This window comes from Pelodiscus sinensis, chromosome 1 (assembly GCF_049634645.1).
Source record: "Pelodiscus sinensis isolate JC-2024 chromosome 1, ASM4963464v1, whole genome shotgun sequence".
Classification (NCBI taxonomy): Eukaryota; Metazoa; Chordata; order Testudines; family Trionychidae; genus Pelodiscus; species Pelodiscus sinensis.
In genome coordinates, this window is record NC_134711.1 from 12,895,005 (window position 1) to 12,907,298 (window position 12,294).

The 12,294-nt window shown below is 44.3% G+C and overlaps 1 protein-coding gene across 1 annotated transcript in view; it reads left to right on the top strand.

Moving 5' to 3' along the window:
- Nucleotides 1–1,028: 1,028 nt before the first annotated feature.
- The window catches only part of DHTKD1 (dehydrogenase E1 and transketolase domain containing 1), a 52,281-nt gene continuing 41,015 nt past the window's right edge, over nucleotides 1,029–12,294 (top strand). The window contains exons 1-3 of the mRNA XM_006117157.4: nucleotides 1,029–1,229; nucleotides 8,659–8,814; nucleotides 10,561–10,772. Coding sequence (XP_006117219.2) covers nucleotides 1,073–1,229; nucleotides 8,659–8,814; nucleotides 10,561–10,772 — 525 coding nt within the window. The 5' untranslated portion in view covers nucleotides 1,029–1,072. The remainder of the gene's footprint in view (nucleotides 1,230–8,658; nucleotides 8,815–10,560; nucleotides 10,773–12,294) is intronic.

A 12,294-nucleotide genomic window follows, 5' to 3' on the forward strand; every position in this document is an offset into this window, starting at 1 on the left:
CCCTCACATCCTGGCGACGTCTAGACTGGCATGATTTTCCGCAAATGCTTTTAACGGAAAAGTTTTCCGTTAAAAGCATTTGCGGAAAAGAGCATCTAGATTGGCATGGACACTTTTCCGCAAAAGCACTTTTTGCGGAAAAGCGTCCGTGCCAATCTAGATGCGCTTTTCCGCAAAAAAGCCCCGATCACCATTTTCGCCATTGGGGCTTTTTTGCGCAAAACAAATCTGAGCTGTCTACACTGGCCCTTTTGCGCAAAAGTTTTGCGCAAAAGGACTTTTGCTCGAACGGGAGAAGCATAGTATTTCCGCAAGAAGCACTGATTTCAGACAGTAGGAAGTCAGTGTTCTTGCGGAAATTCAAGAGGCCAGTGTAGACAGCTGGCAAGTTTTTCAACAAAAGCAACTGCTTTTGCGGAAAAACTTGCCAGTCTAGACACAGCCCTAGAGTTGCCAGATGGTTTAAACAAAAATACCGGACCCACTTGACATTACATCACAATCCACATTACATCTTATTTAGAACATATCTGACATTTATATTTTCCAATTTATATTTTCTCAATTTGTTTCCGAAGCAGAAAGCTCAAATACTGGACTGTCCGGTTCAAAACCGGACACCTGGCAACCCTAATCACATCACAAACAGCCCACAAGCCAGATAACTTCCCCCAAACCTACCACTTCCTCCCCCTTTTCCCCCAAACAGCCCCTCCCTCCCAAACCACATACCCCATTCTCCCAACCCTAACCCCCCCCCATCAAATCACATAATCCTACAAACCCCATGGCCTCCCCCAAATCTAACATTTCTCCCCCTCAAAATACGCCCCCCCAACAAACAGCTTTTGATTTACCCCTCCCCCCCAATCACATCTCCCCCACAAACTACGCCCCTCCCCCTTCAACCCATTTCTCTCTCCCCCTCCCCCCGGAGAAACGGTCGTTGGCCCCTTTAACTGAATGTTGGCGTGGGCGGAGCTAACCGTTCTCGAGCTCCCCCGCGGGGCCAATCCGGGCGGGGGGCGTCGGCTGTAGCTCCACCCCCGGCTTGTCCGCCTCGCTGAGGGCGATGGCTGTGGCGGCGAGGAGCCTGCGGCTGGCCGGCCGGGCCTGGCCGCTGCAGCGCTGGTACCGCACGGAGCGGGGAGTGTACGGCTACAAGCCTCGCAAGGCGGAGAGCGGGGAGGCCCCGGAGCCGAGCAGGGTCTGCGCGGGCGGCAGAGCAGGTGGGCTGGTCCCCCTGCCCCAGCGCGTGGGGTGCGTCTGTCTGTCCGTCCCTGTTGGGTGTGGGTGTCCGTTCATCCATCCGGGGAGGGGGAGACTGTTCTAACGGGCAGGCGGCCAATCGGCTCTCCCGCCTCTCGGAATTGATTTACACCCTCGTCCGCCCCTGTAGTTCGGGGAGGGGTTGTCTGTCAGCCCCTGTGGTGGGAGCAGGTCTCCTTCTCCACGTGTGTGTGGCTTCCTTGCGGGGGGGCAGGGTCCGCCTTCACCCACACCTGAGGAGCTGTCGCTTAGGAACTGTTTGGGGCGCTGCTATGGAGCGAAGAAGCGGGGGGGGGGGCGATCGTGTGACCCGTGATTGTGGCCTGGATCTGTACACCTGTTAGCTTTGGCTTGGCTAGTAGGGGGAGCAGCTGCGGTGTAGGCGTGGGGATAGGGCTAGCAACCTGAGTACACAGACCCACGTGTTCTGGAGGTTTCTAGTGTGGAGGCCCATTTGAAGTGAGTAAAAACGTGTTTAAAAGCGACGAGTGTAGAGTCCTGCTACTTATCCAGGGCCAGAGTCTTTCCCCCTCGGAAGGAAAACATGCTAAGAGTGGGGGAAGGTGTCTAGAATTGTGGAGGCAGCTGGAAAAGGCCTGGGCAGCTCCCTGCAGCTGGAGCCCATCTCCACAGCAGGGAGAATCTCCAGCAGCTGGGGGAGGAGGAGGAGCATGATAGGAAAAGGCTTCGTTTCTATGCTCCTAGAGTTGCCAACCTCCAGGGATTGTTCTGGAGTACCAGGAATTAAAGATTAATCTTTAATTAAATGTTGTCATGTGAGGAAATCTCCAGGAATGCATCCAACAGAAATTGGCAACCCTCCTTGCTGTTGGAACCTGTTCATGATGTGACAAGTAAAGGATGTTAGGGTGTAAACGACTAACGGTTTAACCAATGAGTGGATGTGATTGTGTGCAAAATCCATATCTGCAAAAATGAGCTGTGGATATCTGTATTCATATCCACAGATGAGGATACCCACATATATAATACAGATATCTACAGATTTTCAGGGTTCTTCGTGTATGTAGAGCACGAATAATCCATTGCTATCTGTTTTTACATTGTTTGACCATGATTATTTTTTCTACAGGTGGCAGGGGACATTCACAACCTTTCTGAGAACCTGAATTTTCCAAAGTCTAGAGAAAATGGGCTGCCCAATCAATGGCTTTGACAAATTTTGGCTGCAGGCAGTCATGAATCATTTGCTGGCTTGATTTAGTTAACTTGACTGTCTTCTGAGATCCTTGCAGGGATCTGTACCCTCAAGCCTTTCCCTCAAAGGAAAGCATAAGGTAGTGGCTCTTCCAGTGTTTACTGGATCACAGGAGAGTATTCTATGATTTTCTTTATAAAGTGCTTTTGGTAGCAGCCAAAAGCTACCAAGCAGCCAAAAGCTACCAACATTTAAAAAGGGGAAAGACTTGCACATGTTGACTAGTCACTAAAGAAAGGTAGTCAAAGGATAAATGTAATTTGGCTATTTAGAAGAACGTTTTCTGAGTATAAAGAGGATATGGAAAAAAGCCCGCCTTCTTCAGTAAGTTAGCTTGACAGTCATTAGTGTTACTCAGGGCAAAGTTAGATGGAATTCTAGGGGCATTTTCTATTTGTTCCTCTTGATAGATTCTGATGATTTTGGTGGATCCTGTTAAGCACCTCATTTAATGGTATGAATATCTCTTGCTGACAATCTAGATGCAAGAAGTTATGGGAAGCTAATTAAAAATATCAAGATTAATCTAGCAGGCCACATATGACATTACTTGAGACTCTTGAAGAAGATGGGTGGCTGTTATTCTCATGGTACAACTGAGGAAACTGAGTGATTTGTTCAGTGTAGATAAAGGGAGAAATAAATCATTTCTCTCAAGTCCTAAATCTCTGTCCAATCAATAAGCTTCCTTCCTCATATTGAGCAAAGGAAAGTTAATGTGTTTTCTCTACTGCTTTTTTAAATAAAATTAAATTTATTTTCTTTGAAAAATTAGAGCAGGGAAAATGACACGTTCCAACCAGAAAATACTGTTCAGTCTAAGTGAAAGCAACCTGTTTGGGCACATGCAGTTGAAAGAAGCACAACAACACAGTGACTAAAATTGAGCTTGTTTGGCAAGAAAATTTCTTTGAGATTATGTTTAAGACTGTTCATCAAATAGAACTGCGTTGGTAACAAAAGACTTCGGTCTCAAATACTGTTTTTGCAGCATCTTTTTGTGGACAAAAACTTGCATTAGAATAAAATATAGAGTGACCAATTTTGATAAACTTGCAATAGACCCTTTTTGTTTTAGTGGTTAAAAGTTGACATATCAGGTTTCTGATGTTATCTTGCATTTAGCAATACTGTTTGTTTGATTTCAGGGTCCATTTCATTTTTCAGACAAACTGCTAATGTGACACTGTCTATTCTAAAAACAAATAAACTGTAATTTGTAGACACAGCAATATGTGCTATTGGATGTCATTTTATATATTAATTTATTTACTTATTTTTTCACTTTACATGATCTGGATGAATAATTCTAACTTCAGTTTGAATTTTGAATTTTCTGTTTTCATGTTTCTCTGCCCCGGGCTTCCCAGAATCAGCTGCTGGTCAGTTTCAGTGGTGGCTGAATAGGGGCGCCTGGGGCAGAGCAGCTGAGGTGCTGCTGGGTTGGTCCCGTAGCGCCGCCCCTCAGCGCTGCAGGACCAACCCTGCAGCACTCCGGCTGCTCTGCTCCAGACGTCCCCAAGAGCAGCTGGGGTGCTGCTGGGTTAGTTCCACAGCCCCAAGGGGCAGAGCTATGGGACCAACCTGGCAGCACCCCAGATGCTATGTCCCCAGCTTCCCCGATTCAGCTGCTGGTCAGTTTCAGCAGCGGCTGAATCGGGGAAGCCGGGCACAGAGCAGCTCCAATTGTCCAGCTGCCCCGAGCACTTCTGCGTTCCTGATGGTGCTGGACCATCAGGAGATGCCGGACTAATGGAGTTTTACTGTATTTACTTGATTTCCACCCATATGACAGCACTTTTAATGAACAATGACAATTCAGAAATTTAACTACTAAAATGCATAGCAACAGAAGACCATTATATTGACTATTTTTTGGCGCTCATCCGCGGGCCACATGTTGAGCCCCATGTAAACCCAAATTGCACCGTGGGCCACAAACAAATGGGCCGTAGGCCGCCTGCGGCCCACAGCCCACCTATTGAGTAGCCCTGATCCAGAGGGTGCTGTAGTGCCACAACAGACAGCAGTGGTTGTCAGTGACAACCAACTGCTTTTATCACAAAACCCTGCTTGTGGAGCCAGATTAGGAGGCATGTGGGATATGGAAGTGGGGACAACAGAATGGGGCACATGAGGCTCCTGAAGGGTGGTGTCACAAGTTGGGGTTTAAAAGAGCTAGTGGGGAGGACAGACTGGGGGGAGGGCTCAGGAGTTAGTGGGGTGATAGCATTGACCCAGGGGCTGAATTGAAGGGAGGCTGCAGGCTACATGGGGTTGAGGCCAAATCTGCCTGACTGAATGGGAGAGGAGCTTCAGGGGGTAGCTGAATTAGTCTGTTACAGGAAAAAAACCAACAAATGGTCTGGTAGCACTTTATAGACTAACAAAACATGTAGATTGTGGTATAAGCTTTCATGGGCTCAGCCCACTTCTTCAGATGTCTGGAGTTAGGAGTTTAGGATGTGCACACCCAAAATAAATATGAGAGGGGAAGGGAAGAAAAAGGAAGGGGGTGGGAGTCGGGGAGCAGAGGGAATCAGTATGTATCTGAAGATTGGGAAGTTAAAATAAGCAGATAAGAATCAAAGTTAATAGATAGTATCCTTCCTGGCATGGTAGTATACACAAAGAGCTGTTTGCACCTTCAATGGCTGTTAAGTTGGTAGTGTCCCAACCAACTTTCATCACAATTGAGTCCATTAGCATGTGAATTGAATTTGTGGATGAACTCTAATTCCAGTGCTTCCCTGTGGATCTGGATTGTAGAACTGGTTTGTGACAAGACAGGTACATGGAGATCTTTTAAAGAGTGATGTGGAAGATTGAAGTGCTCCCCAATAGCTTTCTATATGTTTCCTTTACGTATATCTGATGTCTCCATTAATTCTTTCCTGCAGAGAATGTCCAGTTTGTCCAATATATATAACAGTGGGGGCACTGCTGACATTTGATGGTATAGATCAAATTACTGGATATGCAGTCAAATGACCTTTTGATATGATGACTTATGTTGTTGGCTCCAGTGATGAATTCGCCAGTATAGATATATGGGCAGAGTTCGCATCGTTTTTGGTTGCAGGGCTGGGTTCCTGGAGGCTTATGATGTGGTTGTGTGGCATGGTTATCAGAAAGAATTCATTTCAGGTTAGGGAGTTGTCTGTAAGCAAGAATAGGCTTTTCTCCCAAGGCCTCTGAGAGAGGTTGTAGATTGTGTATAATGCGCTGGAGGGGTCTGAGTTGTGGACTGTAGGTAATAACAAGAGGAGTTCTGTTGTTTTCTCTTTTGGGTCTGTCTTGAAGTAGTTCATGTCTGAGTACTTTTTTGGCTCTGTCTATTTTTTTTTTTTTTTAATTCTCCAGGTGGGCATTTCAGTTTTAGGAATGCTCTGTAAAGATCCTGTAGATGATTGTGTCTTTCTGTGGGGTCGGAGCAAATCCGGTTGTATCTTAGGGCTTGTCTGCATACAATAGACTAAGAAATGTGTCTGGGATGGAAGCTGCAGGCATGAAGGTAAGTGTAGTGGTCGGTGGGTTTCCAATATAGGGTGGTTGAAATGTGTCCATTATTTAACTGAACTGTAGTGTCCAGGAAGTGGATTTCTCGTGTGGACTGGTCCAGGCTGAGGTTGATGGTGGGGGGTGGAAGTTGTTGAAATCCTTGTGGAATTCTTTGAGGGTAGCTTTTCCATGGGTCCATATGATGAAGATGTCATCTGTGTAGCGTAAGTAAAGTAGGGATGTTGGGGGCGAAAGCTGAGGAAATGTTGTTCAAGGTCAGCCATAAAGATGTTGACATATTTGGTGCCATGCGAGTGCCCATGGCTGTGCTGCTGACTTGGAGATAGAAATTGTCTCTGAATTGGAAGTTGTCCTCACCCACAACGAAGTCACAGAGCTCTGTAATCAAGTGTGCAGTGTTATCAGGGATGATGTTCTTGATGGCCTGTAATCCGTCTTCGTGTGGAATGTTGGTGTAAAGGGCTTCTACATCCATGGTGGCCAGGATGGTATTTTCAGGAAGATTATTGATGTTTTGAAGCTTGCTTAGGAAGTCAGTGGTATCGCGGGTTTGGGTATTTTGGGTAGCAGATAGAAAGTTCCTGGTTGGGAATTCGGGGGCGGGGGGTGTTAGTGTAAATTTGTTCCTGAGCAGCATCAGGGAGTTTCATGAGCATTTTTTTTCATGTTTTTTTGGTATTCCTTAGTGGGGTTACAGGAGAGAGGCTAGGGGTCAGAGAGAATCTGCATGCAGATGGCTCCTTGACTCTGAGTCTCTCCTCTTCTCCTCACACACCAAAAGGAAAGAAGAAACAGCTAGTTCCATATTTCTCCCACCTACACTCAATAATCCTCCAGTTTAGTTCCCAGCCTTCTTCCCCTTTCAGAGTTCCTCTGTTACCCTTCTCCCTTAACCCTGTGCACTGCTTTTGAGGGTTGTGGGAAATATTTGTATGTGTTTAAATGAATTACTCTAAGTTCTGTATTCAATTGCCTACTAAGGAATCTATTGATCAAAAATAAATTTCTGGTTCCTTTTATTGTCTATCAGCAAGTATGTCTGTATTTTGAACTAAATTACCAAAATAATTAAGACTGGCAAAATTATAGAGGAATTTTAAAATATTGTGCACAGAATTTTAAAATGTTTGGCACAGAATTCCCCCAGAAGTAATACATGGAGTGACACTGGCATAGAGAGTACACTTATAAAGTTTGTGGATAATACCAAGCTTAAAGGGGGAGTGCAAGTGGTTTGGATGGGATTAAAGTTCAAAATGAAAAATAGTCTGGAGTAAATAGGATGAAATTCAACAAAGACAAATGAGACGTACTCCACTTAGAAGGAACAATGAATTTCACACATGAAAAATGGAAAATGACAACCTAGAAAAGAGTAACGCAGAAATTGATTTGGGGGTCATAGTGGATCACAAGCTAAACGAGTCAGTCATGTAACATACCATAATTGTAGCTAAGCTTCCTGGGATTTCCATGAAATGTGCTTACAGCCACCAGTCCTGGATTTCAGTGTTCTGTGATGTTATTTAGTTCTAATATACCCCTAAATATATTCTAAGAGCTTAGTAAATAAGGGAAGTGTTGGTAATGTTACTAGACAGTATTGGCCTACTGTTGTTTGGCAAATTCTCTGGTTTGGCACCAGTCAGGTCCTGAGGGTGTTGGACTAAAAAGGTTCAGGTCTGCGTGCCATATTTTAGGAAAGGTGTAGACAAATTGGAAAAAGTCCAGAGAAAAGAAACAAAAATTGTTAAAGGCCTAGAAAACGTGACCTATGAGGAAAGAGTGGAAAAAAAATTTTCAGTCTAAAGAAAAGAAGACTGAGAGGAGGGTGTTAACATTTAATGTACTGAAAACTATAAAAGGAGGAGGGAAGTAAATTGTTCTTGTTAATCTCTGAGAATAGGACAAGATGCACTGGGGCTTACATTGCAGCAAGGGAAGTTTATGTTAAACATGAAAAACTTTCTGTCAAGGTAGTTAAGCAGTGAATATTGTCTTTTTTGGGTTAGGAGCCACAGACCCACAGAAAAATCATTTGGGGGCTGCACACAAGTGAGAAGCAAAAGACCCCCGCCCCCCCAAAAAAAACCTCTCACTGATGTGGCCCACATTTCCCCCCTCACACACCAGAGTCTGTAGGGAAAGGGGGCTGCAACCAGGCAAGCAATAGGCCACTTAGCCTAAGAGCGGGTTAAAAAAACCTGTCAGAAATTATCTAAATTAGGGGTGGACAATAAGCGGCCCCAGAGCCAGATCTGATTCACTGTTCCTGGCCAACAGGAGCTGCTGGAAGTGGTGGGCCACTTCCTGCAGCTCCCATTGGGAATGGCGACTGCTGCCAACAGGAACTGTGAGCGGCCATACCTGTATATGCTCAAGTAAATAACATGTCTGGAAACTCACCAGGGCAAGCCCTGGCGAATTGCATCCAGCCTGCGGGCTTCTTATTGCGTGCCCTGGTCTAGATAATACTTAGTCTTGCCGTGAGTGCAGAGGACTGGACTAGAAGACCTCTCAAGGTCCTTTCCAGTCCTATGATTTTCTGTTTGTACACGGGCTTGTCTTCTGGTCACTAAACTGATATTCTGAATAGGTTAGTAGTGCAAGTGCTAAAGATGTTTTCTGTTTTTCCCCTTTATGTTCAGTTGATCATGGGCTTGCTCGTTTAGTAACTGCATACTGTGAACATGGCCACAAAGCTGCCAAAATTAATCCCTTGTTTGCTGGCCAAGCTGTGATGGATATGGTACCTGAAATTCGAGTGCTGACAGAAGTGCTTCAGGGACCTTTCAATATTACAGGTAAGTCTAGTTCCTAGTGCATAGCTGACTTAGGCTGTGTTTGGAATCTCTCAGACAAAGGAAATGGTTAAGCTTGTTTTTCCAGTAGGATGAAAATGAGGTATTACTGCAACATTACTATGGCAAACTGACTTCATGGTTTTTGGTAAGGCTGAGGGATTTTAAGGGCTGTGGATATTGGGGAGAAAATTGTCAGTATTAATCACTGCTGAAACTGCAGTAACACCTTTAACTGAGGGAGGTTTCTAGCAGCAAGTGCTGGTAAAGGTATGGTCATGCTTAGTACCTAGGGATGCCAATGCATAGTCGACTATACGATTAACCGATAAACCTAGGCTTATCAGTTAATCTTGTTGACAACACACATTTCACACCCTCCCTTGCTGCCTCTCTATTTGCAAGGTGAGGGGGGCTGGCTTAAAAGCCGGTTTTTCCCCAGCACGGGCTCTATGATGCCAGAGTGCCCTTCAGACAGAGGCTGCTCTACAACTTGCTCAGACAGCCTACAGACAGGGTCTGTTGCTGCTTCTGTATCAGTACAGAATTCTCAGTACAACACAGGAATTCATTGAAGGGGCCTTTGCACATTAGCTCTATATTACCTAATCAAAGGCTAGCTGTAGTGATTCATTTGGAAATAAGTGCTCCACTAGCTCTTCAGTTTCTGCTCCCTTAGGCATTCAGAATCATATCTACTTCTCACTAATCATTTACTCACTCCTTAAAAAGTTCTTATCCTAAATTCCTGGTGGCTGCTGCTTCAGAACTAGTCCCATTTAGCTGGCCAAACAGACACATTGTTCAAGCCAACTAGCCACATTCAACCGGCGAAATAGCCACATTTGGCTAGTGGCTAGCATGTTGGACACAAGGTCCGAAATGATTGCTTGAATTGCTTTTATGGAAGAATTAGGTAGTTCTTGGGGATGAAAACATATATCTTGTCATCTAAATACAAATTCTTCTAGTATGCCAGTGATTGTGGCAGCAGAGTGACTAGCTTATATTATTTCCTGAAACCTCATCATAACTCAAGTAGGGATGTCACCATGTAGATGACTACATGAGTAACCGATAAGCCCAGGCTTATTCTGTCGACTACACACATTTCGCTCTTGCTGCCTCTGTATTAGCTGGCTCTCCGCGCATGCTGGCTCTGCAGATCTGCCTGCCTCCCCTTCCTGCCTCCTACTGGGGGAGGCAGGAGCCAGCTTAAAACTCCAAGTATCACAGCGATAGCCATGTTAGTCTGAATCTGCAAAAGCGGCGAAGAGTCCTGTGGCACCTTATAGACTAACTGAAGTGTAGGAGCATAAGCTTCCGTGGCAGCAGCCCTTGTCTGACCACAGGGAGCTCAGACAATTTGCAAAGGCTGCTTCTGCATCCCACCGAGCAGTCTCTGTCCACAGGGAGTTCGGCCCCCACACAGATGGGCTGTTGCCACTCTGTGCTGCTTCTATCAGAGGCAGCAGCGTGGGGCAGCAGGCAGGAGCTGATCTGTACAGGAAATTGGTTTTTAAACGTAACAAAGACAAGAAATAGATTACAGTAATATACGTACCATCCTTTGGAAGGCTTTCACATACATCTGAATGATAAGTGCAACAAAAGTCTTCAATATTTTAATACTGTAGTTTATAACTTCTTGAGAATTTTATAACTTGAGAATTTTACCTTCAAATGAATGAGTAAATGGACAGGAAATGAAATTGTTAATGAATATATATATTTTATTTGTCATCCCAGGGCTCCTGAACATGGGAAAGGAAGAGGCTTCTTTAGAGGATGTGTTGAGTTACCTTGACCATGTGTATTGTGGACATATTTCTATAGAAACTAGTCAGCTGCCAAGCTTGGAGGAAAGAGAATGGTTTCCTAAAAGATTTGAGCAATTAAAACAAGAGTTGTTTACGACAGAAGAGCGAAAGCATTTGTGTAAGCTGATGCTAGAATCTCAGGTACATTGCATATCTTCACTATTTATATAGCCATAGTGCCTATGGTCTTCAGTCATGGGCCAGGACCCATTGGGTTAGGCACTATGTGGGCCTTGCCGGAGCCTTAGGCATAAACTATCAGTATGAACTAAAAATCTGTGAATTAGAGCAGGCATGACCTTGGTGGAATAGTAACACTGAAGGTGTCAGTTCACCAAGTAAGTATATTTCTGACAAGAGAACATGGTACTAAAACATGCTGATTTCTCGGTCAACTACATACTCATTCCATGGGTAGTAATTCCATGCACTAATAACAAAAATATAGCAGTAAGGATATATTATTGACCACCTGACCAGGTTAGTGATAGTGACTATGAAATGCTAAGTGAGATTAAACAGGCTATCAAAATAAAAAATTGTGTTTTAAGTACATCAGAAGCAGGAAGCCTGCTAAACAACCAGTGGGGCCTCTGGATGAGCAAAATGCCAAAGCAGCACTCAAAGACAATAATGTCATTGCAGAGAAACTAAATGAATTATTTGATTTGGTCTTCGCAGCTGAGGAAAAAACAAAAGACAGTACTATGCAGCACTTTAAAGACTAACAAGATGGTTTACGGCTGCATCTCTATCATTATTCTACAGTTGACGATGTTAGAGAGATTCCCAAACCTGAGCCATTCTTTTTAGGTGACAAATCTGAGGAATTGTCCCAGATTGAGGTGTCATTAGAGGAGGTTTCTGAACAAATTGATAGACTTGTTGAACCACATCGGCTTCCGTACCTAATGACTGGAAGGTAGCCAACGTGACACTAATATTTAAAAAGGGCTCTAGAGGCGATCCTGGCAATTACAGACCGGTAAGTCTAACTTCAGTACCGGGCAAATTAGTCGAAACAATAGTAAAGAATAAAATTGTAAAGCATGTAGAAGAACATAATTTGTTGGACAAAAGTCAACATGGTTTCTGTAAAGGGAAATCCTGTCTTACTAATCTATTAGAGTTCTGCGAAGGGGTTAACAAACATGCGGACAAGGGGGATCCAGTAGATATAGTATACTTGGATTTTCAGAAAGCCTTTGACAAGGTCCCTCAGCAAAGGCTCTTGTGTAAATTACATGGCCATGGGATAAGAGGAAAGGTCCTTTCTTGGATTGAGAACTGGTTAAAAGACAGGAAAAAAAGGGTAGGAATAAATGATAAATTTTCAGATTGGAGAGGGGTAACGAGTGGTGTCCCCCAAGGGTGAGTCCTGGGACCAATCCTTTTCAACTTATTCATAAATGATCTGGAGAAAGAGGTAAGCAGTGAGGTAGTAAAGTTTGCAGATGATACAAAACTGTTTAGGATAGTCAAGACAGAAGCAGACTGCGAGGGACTCCAAGAAGATCTCACCAAACTGAGTGATTGGGCAACAAAATGGCAAATGAAATTTAATGTGGATAAGTGTAAAGTAATGCACATTGGGAAAAATAACCCCAACTATACGTACAGTATGATGGGGGGGCTAATTTGGCTACGACAAATCAGGAAAGAG